At 34.6% G+C, this 18832-nt stretch overlaps 1 protein-coding gene across 1 annotated transcript in view; it reads right to left on the reverse strand.

Annotated features, from left to right (window-relative positions):
- Positions 1-258: 258 nt before the first annotated feature.
- The window catches only part of LOC140511736 (transmembrane protease serine 11F-like), a 79149-nt gene continuing 60575 nt past the window's right edge, over positions 259-18832 (reverse strand). The window contains exons 4-10 of the mRNA XM_072620912.1: positions 12739-12806; positions 11383-11546; positions 9063-9101; positions 7273-7474; positions 5033-5292; positions 1061-1203; positions 259-611 (exon numbers count right to left, since the gene is read on the reverse strand). Coding sequence (XP_072477013.1) covers positions 450-611; positions 1061-1203; positions 5033-5292; positions 7273-7474; positions 9063-9101; positions 11383-11546; positions 12739-12806 — 1038 coding nt within the window. The 3' untranslated portion in view covers positions 259-449. The remainder of the gene's footprint in view (positions 612-1060; positions 1204-5032; positions 5293-7272; positions 7475-9062; positions 9102-11382; positions 11547-12738; positions 12807-18832) is intronic.

Consider the following 18832-nt stretch of genomic DNA (forward strand, 5'->3'; position numbering starts at 1 on the left):
AGATCTTCTTAGCAGAGAGATATGGGGACGATGGGTGCAGAATGTTGAATGCATGGTCAGAGACATTAACTATTTTCTGAATTGTTTTCCATTGTTGTAAGGGTGAGTCCAATATGGGAGTACTAATGATATACTTGAGAATGACTGTGATGTAAAAACAAAAATCATTAAGAAAACATTTTAAAAATCATATTGGAAAGGCTTTTCTTTGTTAGTAGCTTTGTTTTATCTGTCATTATAGCTTCCACTTTCCTCATGGTAGGAAGAATATAAGTGATATATGAAGCAAGGTGGAGAATAGTAAATCAGTATGAGTCTTTTGGGATTCATAATGTCTTTAGGACATTGACCCAAACTACATGCAGGTGAAAAATATATATGGTGTAGGAGTTTCAGATGACTGTTATTTATGTATTATTCATTCATTTTACTCAACTGAAGACTTTGCATTAAAGACTAATTTTTGAGTTAATCCAGTTCCGATACTGTGTCACTTGAGTGTAGACTCCAGGTCTTTTGGGAAGAGCACATGATTCTCCCCAGCTCACTATTCCAACAAGGTACCAGATATCATGGTTATCAGGATAAACCAGTGGTCCACCAGAATCACCCTGGGGAAAAATGAATAAGGAGATAAATATCCAGTAAAATACTGCATTTTAACAGAATCAGGAGAATTTCAAGAACTTGTTTCCTACTGAAAGGAGGAACATTGAAATTGATCTAAAGGTGAACATAATGCTATAGAATGCTTCTGTAACTTGCAAGTAAATCTTGCATGAGATACTTTATTATTCAGTTGCATGAATTAACTGCATACTTGGACACTATCTCTAATTTGTTAAAGAAAAATGTTTGTGAGAATATAAGGGAAACTATCCCTCAAATTTTACTTTCTTCAAAAGTTGACTTCATTTTATGTCTTTAAAATTAATGTCTTTTTAAATGAGACAATTTATCCTCAGACAAGTGAATATGGGTCAGAATTGTGTAGAGTAGTGATTGAGAACTTTAGAATACTGGATATCCATCTAGATGTTAATGTTAACATCAAACCTACCTTACAGGCATCAATTTTTCCTTCCATAAATCCAGCACATAGCATTCCTTTTTTAATAAGACCATTATATACATCTGTTCTGTTACACACATCAGTGCTAATGATTTCCACTCTGGCTTGACGAAGAACATTTTGGGTTGGTCCTACAAACACAAAAACCTTTTAGTTAGTACACCACGGTATGCATAGCTAAGACAAGCAAAAGCATCATCAAATGTCTGAACCAATTTATTAAGATCATTTGAATATTGTTCAATGTCTATATTTTCATACCATAAAAATGTAGATAGAGGGAGCCATGTACATGTATGCATAAATACAACTTTATATCATCAATATCATCATTATATTCATCAATATATCATAATAACAACTGATATCTGTGAGATAACCAGATCATTTTAGATGAGAACTGACCAGGGTGTACTATAAGGGGGCTATTGTATGGTGTTGCTCCCTTAATATAAATCAAGATCACGTTAACTTTCTTGGAAATGCTATCAAACTTCTTAATAAGCCCATATATACAGCCCTTAGGGCTCTTTCTCTTGAACTTTCATCTCACTGTATCTCCTTGTATTGATAATGAATTTTTGCTTATTATTAATTTAATGTTGCTTCTTAATTGGAAGATCTTTCCCATCCATTAATAGGGTTGCCCATTAAGGGGAGTATGATTAAGGAAGATTTCTAGGAAGGCCCATACCTTTTGTTAATTTTCTAATGAGTTACTGGTTCTCAAGGGATGTGATGCCCTCTGGCTTTGAAAAATGTATAAGTACTCTGAGGTGAGGTTTTACTTTGGGGCTTACTGACTGAAAGTGTTTGACCAGACAAGAGTCTGGGAAGCCACTAAGCAACCTCCCTGGCTTTGAAAACCCAGATGTTGGTGCTTCTTTCTCTGTACTCCTCTATCTATGAAGCTGATTTTTTTTGAGCCAAATGATGAAACTTTATATTTATCCTTCGTAAATGACAGAGTTGTTGAAAGGATAAAATAACATGAGTAAAATACTTTGCCAATTTTAAAGCATGATAAAAATGTTAGCTATTAAATTTTTTAAAAAATCCACAGTAATAATAATAATGACAATTATAAATTTCATCTTATTTAGTTTAGCACAATATTTTGGAATGTCAATAAGTTTTTGAAATTTGCCATAAAGTGTGTTGGCCAGCTCTCCCATCTCTGAAGTCTTGATAGATATATCAGCTATATAATATGTAAATCAGGAATTAAAAATGTTGAAAAGTAAAGATGCTTTGTTGGAGACCAAGTTCCAGTTTGAAATAGAGTCATTTGTGACTATTTATTGGATCAAACCATTCAGTCAGGCCTGCCAAATTCATTTATTTCATTTTCTAGTCTCCTCTCCCATTTTTCTCTCTTTTCCAAAAAGATAGCATTCCCTCTTCATCTCTTCTTGTTAGCCCTTGTTAACATTTTGATAACCATACTCTTATCAAGCTAACTTCTTACCATATTATCAACTCTCTTCTCCTTTCTTCTCTTCCTTTCTTCCAGTTCTTTTCATATTTTTCATCTTTTAACTCCTACCTCTCCTCTTAAAGTCCTTCTGCTCTAGTCTTTTATTCTTTCTCTAAATCCTTTTTCAGTTGAGTATCTATCACTCAGAACATGACTTTCTCCTCCCTGGGCCTTTACTGTCTCCTAGTGTTTTTTCTCCTCCTTAGATTCTTCTGAGTCTTTTTTTCTTTTTTTAATCCTTCTTCAGCTCAATTCCATTTTCTTCCACTCAGGTCTTCTTCATTTAGTTCTAACCCTTCTCCTTCAATGAAAATCCTTCTCTTTTTCCTTTTTCTTTAACTTTTCCACTGAGTCCTCCTTAGTTTTCCCTCTCCAGATTCAACCTCTGGGATTTTTCAAATTTACAAAACCCTCTAAATCACCTTTATAAATCTTCCTTTATCTTCACTTTCCTTCTTTTCCTCCCTCTTTCTTCTGCTACCACAACTAGCTGCAACATTTTCAAATTTTTTCCCTAACTAGATGATATGAGTGAATGAAAAAGCATTGACTAAGTACATTACCATGCACCAAACATTGTGCAAGGCAATGGAGATTCATATACAAAAGGGGAGACGTCCTTTGTCTTCTCTCAAAAAGTTTGCATTCTAACGAGGAGAGAAAGCACACCAAACAGAGTGGTAGCTAGGAAGGATATTTTAGTTTGGTAAGATTGAAAAATCCTTTCCAGGAGCAATAACAAAGTTGATTTTATTGTAGCTTTAAATGGGGAAAATGAGGTATGGAGTATGGTACTTGAGGAGTGAGATGTTATTTGAAGCCAATTCTAAATGCAATGGATAACTGAGGCAATTGTTAATCTGAACAGTGGGGGACTGTGGGCAGGAGTAGCAGACAAGAAATGTTTCAATCCTTCAAGGCTTGGTTTCTGATCTGCTTGTGGGTTGGTTAGTGAGAGGGAGTGAAGTGAAGTGTGATTGGACTTGCTCTAATGAATAGACTACTTTTTGGACAGGAATGGAGTGCTCTCTTTCTCTCATGTACATGAAAGTATATCCCAGTACTTGTACACTAATGTATAAAATTCTGTTTTTTCTGGAGAAGAGAACAGAGCTGGAGGTCATGAGGCACAAGTTAGGCAAGTTATATCGGGAAAGATAGGGAAAAAGGATAGGGAAGGGAAGTTATTGGGAGACAACTGTAAGGAAAGAAAAGACCTGCAGGAGATTTAATAGTGTAGAAACCTAGGCATACAGTAAGGGAATTAGAAGAAGTGTATGTTAATTGCCTTGTCTTTAATACTGAATCATTCTCAAAGTATGCCAAATTATGTCCTGATACTAGGAAAAACATAGAGTCATCAAATTTAGAGCTGGAGGAAATCTTAGAGATGATCTGTTACTATAGTTCTTAACCCATAAACTCTTGGGGAGCAGTTAAGTTATTAGAAGAGATCCACAAACCCATATGTGAATTAAACATTGCCATTTTGATTTTTATTTAACTACAACAAAATACGTAGTATGACTATAACTACTGTGATGTAAGAATCCATGAATATTTTTTAAATTAAAAGGGAGAACTCAGTATCTAAAAGTTTGAAATTGCTATGCTAGGTAATTATGGTCTAAGACAATTTTCTGTGTCATAAGTATTCTCATCGAAATAACTATAAGGTACTGTGTATAAGTTGAACTAGAAGATTTTTCTCTTGTTTTTTTCACCAGCATAAGGATAAAATGCATTATCTGGGAAAGGAATAATTTGAAAATGAGATATGCAGTGAAAATAATGGACGATGATAGGCAACTTGTGTTAATTTGAACCCTCTAAAATTCTAAGAGGACAAAAGGAAGAACTTCAGGGTGTTAAGGGAAAGAATTTTTAGCAAGACTGTCATTGACAAAGATATTTTAGAAAGCCGTTTAGAAAGAATTGTATAGGATAAGAAAGCTTGGAGGAATAGGTCATAGATAAACAAAAGACCCAGAACTAACAGTGGAACTGTATGCTGCTTGAATGATAGCTTGGCCATGGAAAACTGCAAAGGGCAGCCTCATAGGTCCTTGGTAGTCAGATTGCCAGAGACCTTGACACATGCAGTGCAATGAATCATCATGTTATGAATGATGTACCATGTACCATGAATCCCTGGTATTCTCAAAGAATGTTTTTGATTGCTTTACTCTAGCTCCTGAATAATTATGAATAATGTTTACTTGGATGTAGTACTTAAGTTTTCAAATATGGTTTCCTTACAACAACTCTGTGTGGTAGGTAGTATAAATACCATCATTTTCATTTAATAATTAAGGAAACTATAAGTGAGAATTAACCCAGATCTCTCCTGAACTTCAAGTCCAAACTGCCTTCTATTAGAGTAGAATGCATCTCTTCAAATGATGAACCTAAGTGTATTTTCCCTATGACAAATCATTAGGTCTCTGTACACAATTAAGCTATGACATTAAAAAAATACTCACCATCATCTACTACAGATCCGAATCCAGTGACAAACACACTTGTTTGAGGTGGCAATTTTATATAAGATTCTGGGAGGCAAACTCGTTGGATCTCATTGGAAAATTGAATATTTTCAGCTAGTTGCATCAAGGCAATATCGTTTTCATGTGTAACATTGTTGTATTTTTCATGAACAATAATTGCGTCAACATTTTGTTTTGCTAAAGGTGGTGTGATGGTTGTTCCAAATGTCACAATCCATTGCCTTGGATTCTTGTTTCTGCAAATATTTACATGAACAAGTTATGTTTTGGATAATGTGCAAGGTTTAACTTCCAGATAAATATGCTAGGTTAAACATTTACCTTTAAAAAGTAGAGACAAGATCAGAAGAGAAGCAGAAAATTTGGGTAAAAATTTACAGTTCCTCAGATAAAGGTTTCGTATCTCAAAAATATAAAGAACTTTGTCAAATTGATAAGAATATGAGTCATTTCCCAATTGATAAGTGGTCAAAGGATACAAACAGGCAGTTTTTCAATGAAGAAATCAAAACAATTTATAGTCATATAAAACAATTGCTCTAAATCTTTATTGATTAGAGAAATGCAAATTCAAACAACCTTGAGATATCGTTTTAAAATCATCATATTGGCTAAAATGATTGAAGGGGAAAACAACAAATATTGGAGGGGATGTGGAAAAATTAGGACACATTCCCAGTTGGTGAAAATGTGAACTGATCCAATCACTTTGGAAAGAAATTTGAAATTATATCGAAAGCGTTATTAAACTGTCTATTCCCTTTGATAAAGCAATATCTCTACTAGGTCTGTTTCCAAAGATGATTAGGGAAAAAGGAAAAGAATTTATATGTTCTAAAACATTAATAGAAGCTCTCTTTGTAGTGGTAAAGAACTGGAAGTTTCATGGATGCCCATCAATTGGGGAATGGCTGAACAAGTTGTAGAATACTTCTGTGCCATAAGAAATGATGAGCTCAATGATCTTAGAAAAACATGGATAAAATTGCATGAAATAATGATAAACTAAATGATCAGAACCAAGAGAAGGTTATATACAATAATAACAATATCGTATTAAGAACAACTTTGAGTGAGTAACTCATTTTTGACTACTGTAAATACTCAAATTAATTACAAAGGACCTATGAATGAAGATACTGTCTGCATCCAGAGAAAGAACTGTTAAATAGAAGTATGTATAGAATGATTATATATGTATGTATACATATATACATACACACATACATACTTACATATATACATATACATATCTATATTTAATGGTAACCATCTCTAAGGTGGGGGCAGAGAAAAAAGGATAAAAAGAAAGTTACAAGATAACTTATTATATATTTAAGAGGAATAGCAAGTTGTACATAATAGACTTGCAGTTTCATATGCAATTATCTTTTTTATTTCTATTCTACTATGCTATAAAAAGCTTATTTTATTACTTAAGTTCAAAATAAAATAAATGAATTTCTTTAAAAAGTAGAGGTATCAGGACATACAACTTTATGGCTTGAAAAGAGACCTTGGACATAATTTTCAGTCACTAAAGTAAGAAGTTAAGGCATAGAAAGAAGAAACTTGCCAAAGGCCTTAGATTTATGGGAGCACTCTAGAGCCTGTGTGTCCATATGCTTATTTCAGAGTTTTTTCACTATAGTAGGATTAAAATTTTGTGACTGCCATAAAGTAGAATATAATCATCTAATAATAAATATTTACTGACTCCACTATGTGTATAATTTTGTACCAGAAACTTTAATGCTTTTTCAGTTTTCAAGGACTTTGTAATTTAATAGAGGAGGCAAGCCCACTGCACCTCTGCCGTACCAAGTCATAAGAAAGGTACAGACAAAGTGCTATAAGAGTCTTTAGAAAGGAAGGAGAAAAGACTTTTCAGGAAGGGAGAAAAATAGAAATGGAAGCAGAAGGGCAGAACTGGAAGAGTGACCAGACTATATGCAAGGGAAAATGAGACCAATCTGTCTGGGGTGGAAGGTACATATGAAAATGATAAAATTTTTTGTTCTTTACCCACTCAGTGGATATCAGATGATGGTGATAAAAGACAAGTAATAGACTCATAGATTGTTAGAACTGTTTGAGGTCTGAGAGAACCTGATCCAAACTCCTCATTTCAGAGATGGGAAAACTGAGGCCTGAAGAGAAAATAACTTAATGAAGGTAACAGAGTAGTTGCTGTACCTTAGTCTTTGTGAACTTACTTCTGAAAGCAATGAGCTGCAGTCACGATCCAGGTGTTACTGATCAAGCTGCCACCACATTGATGGCCAGAATCCTTTAACTGGAGGCTGGCTTGCCATGGCCACTCTCCTGGTAATGCAGCTGTAGTTCCCATGACTATCCTGTCCATTGTTGAAGCTGATGTCAATGGCAAGGATGATGAGGTCGTACGTATTCCACAACCTGGCATAGTGAGACTGATTAGTTTCTTTTCATCAAAAAAGCAATCAATATGCATTTGATTTATACTCATTGGCATCACATCTTGTCAGTCATGTACCCTTTTGTTTTATAATGTATTTGGAAAGGGACTTAGTGCAACACTCCCAATTGTATAGGTGAAGAAATGGGGGCGCAGAGAGGTCAACCTTGGCCCTGTTTTTCAATCCATGATATTTGGCCTTGGAAAGTACCTTCTAGTATTTTTTATTGATCAATAGAAAATTTAGGAACAATCCTTTCTAATATTGGATAGGATGGGATTTTTAGGATTGGAAGGGATATTAAAGACCATTTAGTTCACCCTCATTTTACAGATGAAGAAGCTGACATTCCACATTCATGAAGGTAGTATATAGCAGAGCCAGGATCTGGACTCAAGACCTCTGACATGCAATTGAATTCTGCCTATATTATTATACTTTGAATTCATTAAATTTTAAAATAATACAGCTCTATGTCAGTATCTAACATTTTAAAGCATTGGTTTCACATTGCTTATAATGAGAGATTGAGCTAGTTCTGATGAAGCCCAACTTTAAAGTGAATCAAGAAATAAAGTCTTTTTAAAATAGCAATTGAGCTATCTTTATTATTGTAACTTAGGGACAGAGTACTCTGATAGGAAAACAATTGAGTAACATCTTCTCCAAGGTAAATTTGTAATGAATTTATAGCGTCTTACAGGAGTAGGGGCTTCATTGGAGAGAATCAAATTGGAGAATAGGTTGAAGAGAGGGGTAAAGTAAATATTTAGACAGAGGGGAAAAAAACAATAGTTCTCCAAAGCCAAAATGTTTCAAATTCAAATATAGATTTGAAAAGTTCAATTTAAGAAAATGTGCTCCTGGGGAAGTCTTACCCTCTGCTACTTTTTTCCCTTGTGACCTAGTATGATAGATATAATAGTGTTTCCTCAACATAAGTAATATGCCCCAAACCACTGTGAGATGGAGCCTGTCTCCATGTTTTTTTCTCATTATCTGTGGTTGTAGATAATTATTTTTTCCTTTGGGAGGAGAGGACTGGAATTGTGTTTTCCTCAGTGTGGGGAACTTTTGGTGTGGAAGCTTCCTCCATTAATAATAGCTAGCATTGATATAGCTCTTTGAGATGTGAAAAGTGCTTTACAAATGCTATTTCATTTTATCCTCACAACAATCCTGGGAAGTACCTTTGCACATATGGAAACTGAGGCAGACAAATTAAGTTACTTCCCTGGAGTCAATCAACAACTAAGTGTCTGAAGCTGGATTTAACTTAGAACTTCCTGATTTTGAGTCTAGAGTTCTATCCTTTGTACCACATGGCTGCCTCATATTAATTAATTAATTAATCTGTGCAAGTGGCAGTTTATCTGTATTTGAAAGCTTCAGAGAACTGTTTGAAACACTAAACATGACTTTCCCAGGTTATGTCCCAGAGGTATCCCTTGACCCATGTCTTCCTGACTCCAATGTGAGCTTTTTATATGCAATGTCACCCTGTTTTTCATCCTTGTTATCAATTATGGATCATGCTATGGAAAGATTAAATATGGTTTTAAACTTACGGCTGTTGAGAAGATCTCTTGTCCTCATGGAATCAATGGCTAGAACAAATCAAATGTGAACATTTGATAATCAGGTCAGATTAAGACTACAGTTCTTTGATATTTGATTTGATCTGATTTCTTTCAAGTGCTCAATAGGAGTACGTTATTAGAAGAAAAAGTAATTACTGAAAAGAGTCAAAGATAGGAAATATTTATCAGCAAGTTTTCAAAGAACAAAATAAAAGTTCTGTCTGATTGGTACAAAATGAAGCATCTTCTCATTTTAGACAGGCACCAAGCTCTTATTATGATTTATTTTGTTTCTTTACTGAGCACTAGAATTCTAAAAAAGATGACATGATCACAGTTTTCCATTGGGTAGGGCACATTGGAAAGTTAATCCCTGGCCCAGATCTTTAAGTGTCACATTGCTGCTAAGGTAGTGATCTAGGGAAGGAGACAGACACTGGGAATGGGTTGCTTTCCCAGCTCATACTAAGAAGAACCGGAGCATCTTTGTATAAAATCAATGTACAACCCCATTTCTCATCACCAAGGCAAAGTAAGTGGACCTTCCTTTTTCCCTCCCACTAATGTTTGAATGTTTTATAACCTCTTTCCCCACTTTAGGCTGCCCTTGAATTCAGGTTTCATCTGAATTATATATTATCTACATATACATACACACATACATAGATGAATAAATAGAAATATTTATGTGTATATATATATATATATAATATACATATATATACACATACATAGATGAATAAATAGAAATATTTATGTGTATATATATATATATATAATATACATATATATATTGTCTGTGTGTTTATATATGCATATATATATATATATACATACATACATTTGTGTGCTAATAAAGAATAGGGAAACACAGTGTTATTGTCCCCATATCTCAGATCCTTTCTGAGGAAAAATGAGGTTGAAGCTTCAAAGGGACATACCTCAACATCCTACTGCTTTGTCTTTATCCACTTATACTGATATGAATGTGTTTGGTGAGTATAAATAGATATGCATATACACTGTACAATGTAACTTTATCTATACAACATTTTACACTATAGCTGGGTGTGAAGTGTGGTATTTTAGTAATTCAAATATTCTGATTAATAAATAATTAACAGATACATTATCTATTTTAAACAATTCTCAAAGAGTTGATGCAAAAAAAAATACTCAACTCTAAAACTATAGTTTGTTAATATTATCCACATTCGCATGTATACAGTTCTTCAAGGTATGAGGTTAATTTCATGTATTTTTGATGATTGCAAAAGAATTTCGGAATCTTGAATTACTTCAGGTTCTCCATTATGAATATCATTTATCTTTGTAGGCTCTTCTAGAGCTACACCCTTTGTAGGGAGCTCAGGGGCTTTTCCCCAAAAGCACCCTGGGACATTTTGGATTAGACCACTGAAATATGATGACTAGCTGTAGACTTCTAGGTTAAGGGTCTTGGCCATTTTCCCCAAATTCCAGTAGGAATCTGGAAACCTTGATGGAGACAGAACTTTTTTCAGTGATTGGGATATAACCCTTTCCCCTTTACTAAATTCCATCTTAGGTTTGGGAAAATGATTAGAGGTCAGATCAAAGGCTAAATTTTTGCTAATGTCAAATATGATATTCTAATTTGACTTTAGAGACACATAATAAAGATAGGTTAACACCAAAGCAAAAAGTTATTATATGTGTATTGTGTGCAAGGCATTGTGGGGATATAAAGAAAAAAACAGGTGCAGTATCTACCCTCAAAGAATTTACAATCTAATCGGGATGGGTCTTCCATTTTTTCTAGTTGTGTGATGATACCATCAGTGAGCTTCTAGAAGGTGGGAGGTCTTTGAATATTATGCTGTTGGCTATTAATCTGGCCATTTTTACCACCTAACTGTGTGACTTAAAGGAAAATTAAGTCTTTAAGCATCAACATTGCAAAAATCATTTTCATCTTTGAGTTGTGAATAATAAATGACAAAATAATTGAAAAGCAGTGTTAAACTAGGAAGTAATCTAGATCTTCTCTGTATTGTTATTCTCATATACCATGCTATTGTGTTTCCTAAAAGCAAAACATTTAAGGACCTTTATTTAATAAACCTTGAGTATTTGAGTAACTCAGCCCTAATCTGACTTAGTGCTCTATTATGGTTTTAGGGGTAATACATATGTAAATGGATTTTTGGTGGCAGACTCTTGATGAAAGGCAGATGATGACCACAATTCTTATGATACACAGAAGGAATTACAGGGAAAAACAAAAACAAAGATAAAGCCTTGGGAATAAAAGCAGGAAGCCACTTACGTGTGATTTTAATTGAAGGATTACTTATGGACAAAGAAAACTTTTTAGTTTTCAGGGCCTGATATAGCGTACTTCCAATTTTTTTCTTAATTCTTACTACACCAACTGAGGAAGGGTAGCGAAAAAGGAACAACATAATGACTTTCACGCCATTGTTATCAGGGCTGTAGGACATGGACAAAATAAAAGAGAAAGTTAATCCTGGCATTTCCATCATCATCAACTTTCTATCCCAGGAGTCACATTTACCACTCCAGTGGCACAGTGGGTAAAACGCTGATCTGAAGTCAAAAAGATCTGAGTTCAAATGTGGCCTTCAATATAAAATATATGCTGCTGCTACTACTACTACTACTACTACTACTACTACTACTACTACTACTACTACTACTACTACTATTACTACTACTACTACTACTACTACTACTACTATTACTACTACTACTACTACTATTAATATCAGCTAGCATTCATATAGTACTAATTTTATAATTATTATCTCATTTGATCTTCACGACAACCCTGGGAGGTAGGTACTATTATAATTTATATTTTGCAGATGAAGAAACTGAGGCAAACTAAAAGATTAAATGACTTACCCAGAGTCATGTATTAGTATGCATCTGCAGCCAGATTTGAACTTAGATTTTGCTGATTTCAGGTCTGGTGATCTATCAGCTGAACTATATAGTTGCCCTATTTTTCAAGCCGTTAGATATTACATAAATGCTAGCTATCTATTATCTACCTTTAATTGACCTAAGCAATATATGACATAAATCTAAAAAATGACATCATAAGATAGAGAATGAATGATATAAACATTAATAAAACCGTACTATATTTTATGTTATTTCTGTGTTACTGAAAGATTGAATGTTAATAGTGTTTATTTGGATGAAATTATTATAAATCTTAAGATTTATCTGTAAGATCTTCTATTTATATGAATCATATTAAATTATTTTAAAAGTGACATATGATGGGGGAATGTTCTTAATTGTTAAATACATTATCAGTCTCTTTAATGTAAAAGAATCTGTAGCTAGAGGTATAGACCAATGATCAAAATTCCTTCTGGGAAGGTATATTTTAATTCATAGGAGATTTCTAGTATAACAAAGAGCCAATTTTTATTTATTTTTTAATCCAATCCAAGAATAAGTAGCAACAGCTGAGTTTGAGTTCTGACAAAGTCAGGTATGTTCTAGTTGGTATTCCACCTTCCATGAAAGGATAGGATAGAGTGATTTTGATATGAAACCTTATTGTACTAAATATGATATGATTATAACATGATTAATTAATTTCATCATAATGGCAGATGTTCAGGGACAGAAAACCAGTTTCACATACCTCAGTCTGATAACATGGGATTTGATATATTTTCCTTTGTGAGATGACTGTCGAAATATTTTAGACATCTGTTTTGTTAAGAAAAAAATAAAAGAACAGTGCTTGAAATGAATAGAAGATAACATGGAAGAACACAAAATATATAGCTGTGGTATACTTTATAAATCATTTGAACTTGAGAACTAAGCAAGCGGGATTGTTTATTTACACATACCAATTTAAATTTTCCATTTGTAAAAAGGTAATGAAATTAGATGACTTCCTAGTGCATTGATAACAGTAACAAGAGAAAATATGCGTCCATGAGAACATAGTTTCAGCATAGGCAACTTTCCTGGTTCAATATTGTTACAAGAGGTCTCATGATAAAGTAGGTTACTTGAATCCAGAATATGCTGCTACATGTAAATTTACAGACTTTATTTCCCATCCCTGTACTCTTAGGAAGACAGCTGATACACATATGTCTGTCATTCAAGTCAAGGAACCCTGAGTGTTTGTCATCTCTCTAGCCTATACCCTTTTACAATGGAGATTATACTTAAAAAAATTGGTTTTAGTGAAGTAAGGTAAATATTTTTTATCCAACTCTTTGAACCAGAATCATTGATAGGATTACAAGTTTTCACAAGACACCTGAGTCCTTAGAGTTAATGCTGCAAGTCAAAGAAGGTTCTTGAAATTGTAAGTATGTGAGAGAAAGCAGAGTGGATTCTTGAGGGGAAAGGGAAGAAGAATGGGGAATCTATACCTTTGAATGAATGAATGAATGAATGAATGAATGAATGAATGAATGAATGAATGAAAAAGTATATATAAGGCAATGTGTTAGATGCTAGATGTTGGAAAAAAATATCTAAGAGTCCACAATCTGGGCTTTATGGATGCATTTCAAGGGGCCTGTTAACTTGGTGAAGAAAAATTACAGCCTTATTTTCACTCACTTTTAAATGAAGTTTCGCATTTCACCTGATTATGAATATAGGTAACCCACTAGAATAGTATTAAAGTCCATGGATGTTACCCAGCTGCCAAAGGGATCCATGGCACAAAAAATGGTTTTAAGAATTCCTGAACTGAACAGTCCTTGCTGTCAAGGAAAATTGGAATTCAAATCAAATGGAGAGGCCCAGAAGTTCTAAGAGTGCAGCAGTGAGATAGATGACACGATTTTGAGCCCTTTCATCAAATAGATGAAGTTGTGTTAATACAACTTCATGAGGTGTTAACATAATTCAATGAGGTATTAACACGTAATTGACCTTCCTTTCTAAAAAAAAAAATCAAGCAAATTAGTACACTAGATTTGAGTGAAAATGTAGAAATCATTGGAATCAACTAGACAGAAATAAGATACCAGGAGAGCTCAATTTGTGACTTAACAACAACAAAAACAAAAGAAAGAGTGACAGCCTGAGAGGCAATAGAGAGTCTCAGTGTCTATTCTAGTTTTCCCTAGTTCCCTGGGAGCTTCTCATCTATCATCAAAGTAAGACTCAGAAAAGAAGTCAATGACTTCAAAGCATCTCTTTTCTAAACTCTGGGCTAGGAAAGGGCAAGAATTCTTTCCAATTATATTGTAGAAAATTCTCAGAAAATATTAAAATCAAAGAATTAACTGTATTTGATATTGGCCACTTAAAATTATCTACCTGAGTAAAGAGTGGCTAGAATCTAGATATGGCTGTGTAACGTTCAGATAATTTTACAATATCCGGCCCTTCCTTTGCATAAAAGTGAAGGTATGCCAGTGTAAGTTGGGGGAATGGAGACTGTTTCTTGAGAGCCTGAAGCCTCTTTGCTCTTTATCAGAACATCATGAAGAGAGAGGGTTATCTTTTCCAAGAATGCCCATTTTGCTTCATAAAGGCTATGATGAAGTAGGAGTTTATGTTCTTCAGCGACTTATAATTCCTGTAGCCAATTTATGAGCTAATATAATGAATGTTTATGACATTTTTCCTCCAGGCAAGTCAATAGTTTCTTACATACTGTTCTATGCTGGCTCAGATCTTGACACTATTGATATAAATCAATTATCTCCTTTGATGATTTCAGTTCAAAGTCATGAATTGAGTCATTTTACATTTAGGCTGTTATACTACTTCAGGCAAGACAATATCTCAAACTCTGGGCTCATGGCCATAAGAACAATCATTCGCATCAATATCAATTCTTGCAAAAATCCAACCCTGGTTTGAACTAGGATACTAATAAACCTAGTGACATCTTTAAAGCAATATTTCTTGTTGAATAGTACACACCCAATTACTGCCTGTTGCAAGTTTGATCTTGAAGCTCTCCCCTTATTTATAATTGCTTTGAGATTAAATATTCTAGGAAGATCATTAGTGTCAGGTTAACAACTGGGGAAGTCTACAAGGTACACCCATGAAAAGATGCTTTCTAAGCCCTGCAGTTCTCATGTCATTAGTGCAAGATAACTCTGGTGTAAGTAAACACTAGAGGGCAAAAAGGGGTCAGCAAAGTCAAACTCTCCTCTACTGTGATTCCTTTCAGGATTGTTCCAGGCCATGATGAACTTCTCCAAATCATATTGCCTGATACATTCATTTATGATTTTTCTCATATTGTTATAATGAACTACTTGCTATTCGTTCTTTTGTATTATTCCTGTTTATCTCCTTTTCCCCAATTTGATGGTAAATTCATTTGGGGCTTGGCATTTTTCTGTGCCAATGCTTTATGCCCTGATATCACCTATCACAGTTCTAGGTAGGTCTCGGTGGGAAAAGACATTGGGTTGCATTAAGAACTCTAAGTCACCTAAAAGTCATCTAGTTCAGTGGTATCCCACTCAGAAACAGTGGCCAGTAAACCAAATATAAAGATCTCTGCCGGCCTCAAGTTGACTTAGAAAATCACATATTGTTACCTATGTTCTATTGTATTTTCATTTATTTTGTTAAATATTCCCCAGTTACATTTTAATCTGTTTCAGGACATATTCAAGCCTGTTGGGTACAACTCAAAAGTATGTTTGACAGCTCTGACTAGATTCTAGTTCATTCCTCACATTTTACAGTTTAAGAAAGTGAAGCCCAGAGAAATTAAGTAACTTGTGTAAGATTACACAAGCAGTTTGTAGGACAGCAGAGATTAGAACCCAGGTCATCTGATCAAAGGTTCTTTCCATTCTACCACAAGGTTTACCCTGGTTTTATTTTAGTTTCTTATATACAGAGCTGGCCCAAATCAAAATCTTGAATAAATGATAAGCCATCTAAATCAGATTTTCACTGATTTGTTTGCTCCTTTGTAGACCTCAAACTTTAATGAAGGGAGCAAAGACAAGCTTCATTTGGGGTGGGGGATGGGAAGGACACCATGTCTAACTTAAAATGGGTCTAGTATATAGAGTAAACAAAACCTGGGTGAGGCCCAGCACAAACTAGTAAATGAGCAGATGCCTTAGGGGCTAGGAGTGATCACATTTCTCTGGTCATACTCTTCAGAGACTGCCAGACCTTTTAAGTAGAGTCTTGACAAAAATAGGAAAAGGAATGATATCACAAGTTAATAACTGGTTTTTATTATAATAGTTTAATATTAATTTCCTTCACTTTTTACCTTGTCCCTTCTCAAAAGTCTGTTTTGCTTTTGACTGTTGCCTCCCTTAATTCCTCCTCTTTTTTTTATCACCCTTTCCCCTTTCTATACATCTCCTTCCTCTTCTATTTCTCTGTTGGGTAAATTATATATCTATGCCTAACTGAGTGTATGTATATTCTTCACTCTTTGGACCAGTTTACATGAGTGAAGTTCAAACATTTCACATCCCCCCCATTTTCCCCTCCACTGTAAAAACTCTTCCTTGCATGTCTCTTTTCTGTCAGATAATTTTCCATATTTCCCCTCTCCCTTCCCCCTGCTCCCAGTGCATCCCTCTTTATCACCCTTTCATTATTTTTTAAGATCATCCCAACACAACTCATACCCATGCCCTCTGTCTATGTAGACTCTTTTTACTGCCCTAATAATGATTAAGTTCTTAGAAGTTACATGAATTATCTTCCCATATAAGAATGTAAACAATTTAACCTCATTGAGTCCCTTATGTTTTCTCTTTCATGTTTACATTTTTATGTTTTTCTTGAGTCTTGTGTTTGAATGTCAAATTTTCTATTCAGCTCCATTCTCTTCATCAGGAATGCTTTGAAGTCTTCTACATCATTGTTGTTTAGTCATTTTTTAATTCTTTAGGGGATTTTCTTGGCAAAGATACTGGAGTGGTTTGCTATTTCCTTCATCCTACAGATGAAGAAATGAAGGCCATATGAGTTTCCCAGGGTCACACAGCTAATAAGTGTCTAAAGATGGATTTTAACTCAGGAAGAGGAGTCTTCTTGACTCCTGGCTCAGCACTCTATCAGATGTACCATCTAGCTGCCCCCTCTATTTCACTACATATCCACTTTTCCCCCTGAAGGATTAAATTCAGTGTTGCTGGATAGGTTATTCTTGGTTATAATCCTAGCTTTTTTGCCTTCCAGAACATCATACTCCAAGCCCTCTGCTCCTTTAATGTAAAAGTTCCCAAATCTTGTGTGATCCTGACTGTGGTTCCATGATATCTGAATTGTGGTTGCTTGCAATATTTTTGTCCTTAATCTAGGGGTTCTGGAGTTTGACTATAACATTTCTGGGAGTTTTCATTTTGGAATTTCTTTCATGCAGTGATAGATGAATTCTTTTGATTTCTATTTTACTCTTTGGATCTAAGATATTAGGTCAATTATCCTTTATAATTTCTTGAAATATGATATCTCTGCTCTTTTTTTATCATGGATTTCAGGTAGTTGAATAATTCTTACATTATCTCTTTCATTTTTTTCCCAATGAAAACAAGTTATTTTTCCAATGAAATATTTCACATTTTCTTTTTTTTTTTTATATTTGGACTTTGTTTTATTGTGTCTTAATGTTTCATGGAGTCATTAGCCTCCACTGGCCCAATTGTGATTTTTAAGGAATTCTTTTCTTCAGTCTGCTTTAGCTCTTTTCCATTTTTCCAATTCTGCTTTTTAAAGAGTTCTTTTCTTCAGTGAATTTTTGTGCTTCTTTTACTAAGCTATTCTATTTTCATAATTTTCTTGCATCACTCTCATTTCTTTCCCCAATTTTCCTCTGCCACTTTTATCTCTTTCTTTAACTCTTCTGGGAATTCTTGTCAGGCTTGTGTCCAATAAGCATTTTTCTTTGAGGCTTTGCTTATACCTATTTTCACATTGTTTTCTTCTGAGTTTTCATCTTGATCTTCCCTACCAGCATAGTAGCTTTTTATGGTCAAGTTCTCTTGTTGTCATTTGCTCATTTTCCAAGTCTATTTCTTGACTTTGAACTTACTATTAAAATTGGGGTCTTCTCACTGGGGAGTGGGAAAGCACTCTCTCAAAGTACTTCAGGTTGGTGTGTGTGTGTGTGTGTGTGTGTGTGTGTGCATGTGGACTGCTCTTTTCTGAGTTAGTTCATTCCCTCAGTTCCTGACAGATATCCGACTAGTCATTTATGTACTGATTTCCTCTGAGGCCCTAATGGATGATAATGATTCAATGTGTTTTCCTTTCTCTTGTAACATTTGTATTTTAACAAATCTTAAAGAGTGAGTAATTGATGAATTTTGAGTGGGGGCGGGGTGAGAAGAGAGAAGGAAGTTTGCACTTCTCAGAATTAACTGAGGCATACCTTTCATGGGCATGTACATGTTCATCATAAGCAAAGTGCCAATCTCATCCTAAAAGACCCATCATACTTGACTCTAGAGAGTAAAAGCATGGATAGTTCCCATGCAGAGTATCATCTATTAAGCGGGGGTGGAGAACCCAAGGCCACATGTGGTATTCTATGTCCTTGGGTGCTGCCTTGAAGGAATCCAGGTTTTATAGAACAAATCCTTTTATTAAGGGGATTTGTTCTGTGAAATTTGGATTCACTCGTAGGACCACACTTGAGGACCTAGAGGACCACATGTGGTCATGAGGTCACAGGTTCCCCACCCTTGCATTAGGGTTTATCTAAGCCACTAGGGTTTTGTTTTATCTCAAGAGGTTCAAATATCTATGGTTTTCAGTTG

This window comes from Notamacropus eugenii, chromosome 6, assembly GCF_028372415.1.
Source record: "Notamacropus eugenii isolate mMacEug1 chromosome 6, mMacEug1.pri_v2, whole genome shotgun sequence".
Taxonomy (NCBI): Eukaryota; Metazoa; Chordata; class Mammalia; order Diprotodontia; family Macropodidae; genus Notamacropus; species Notamacropus eugenii.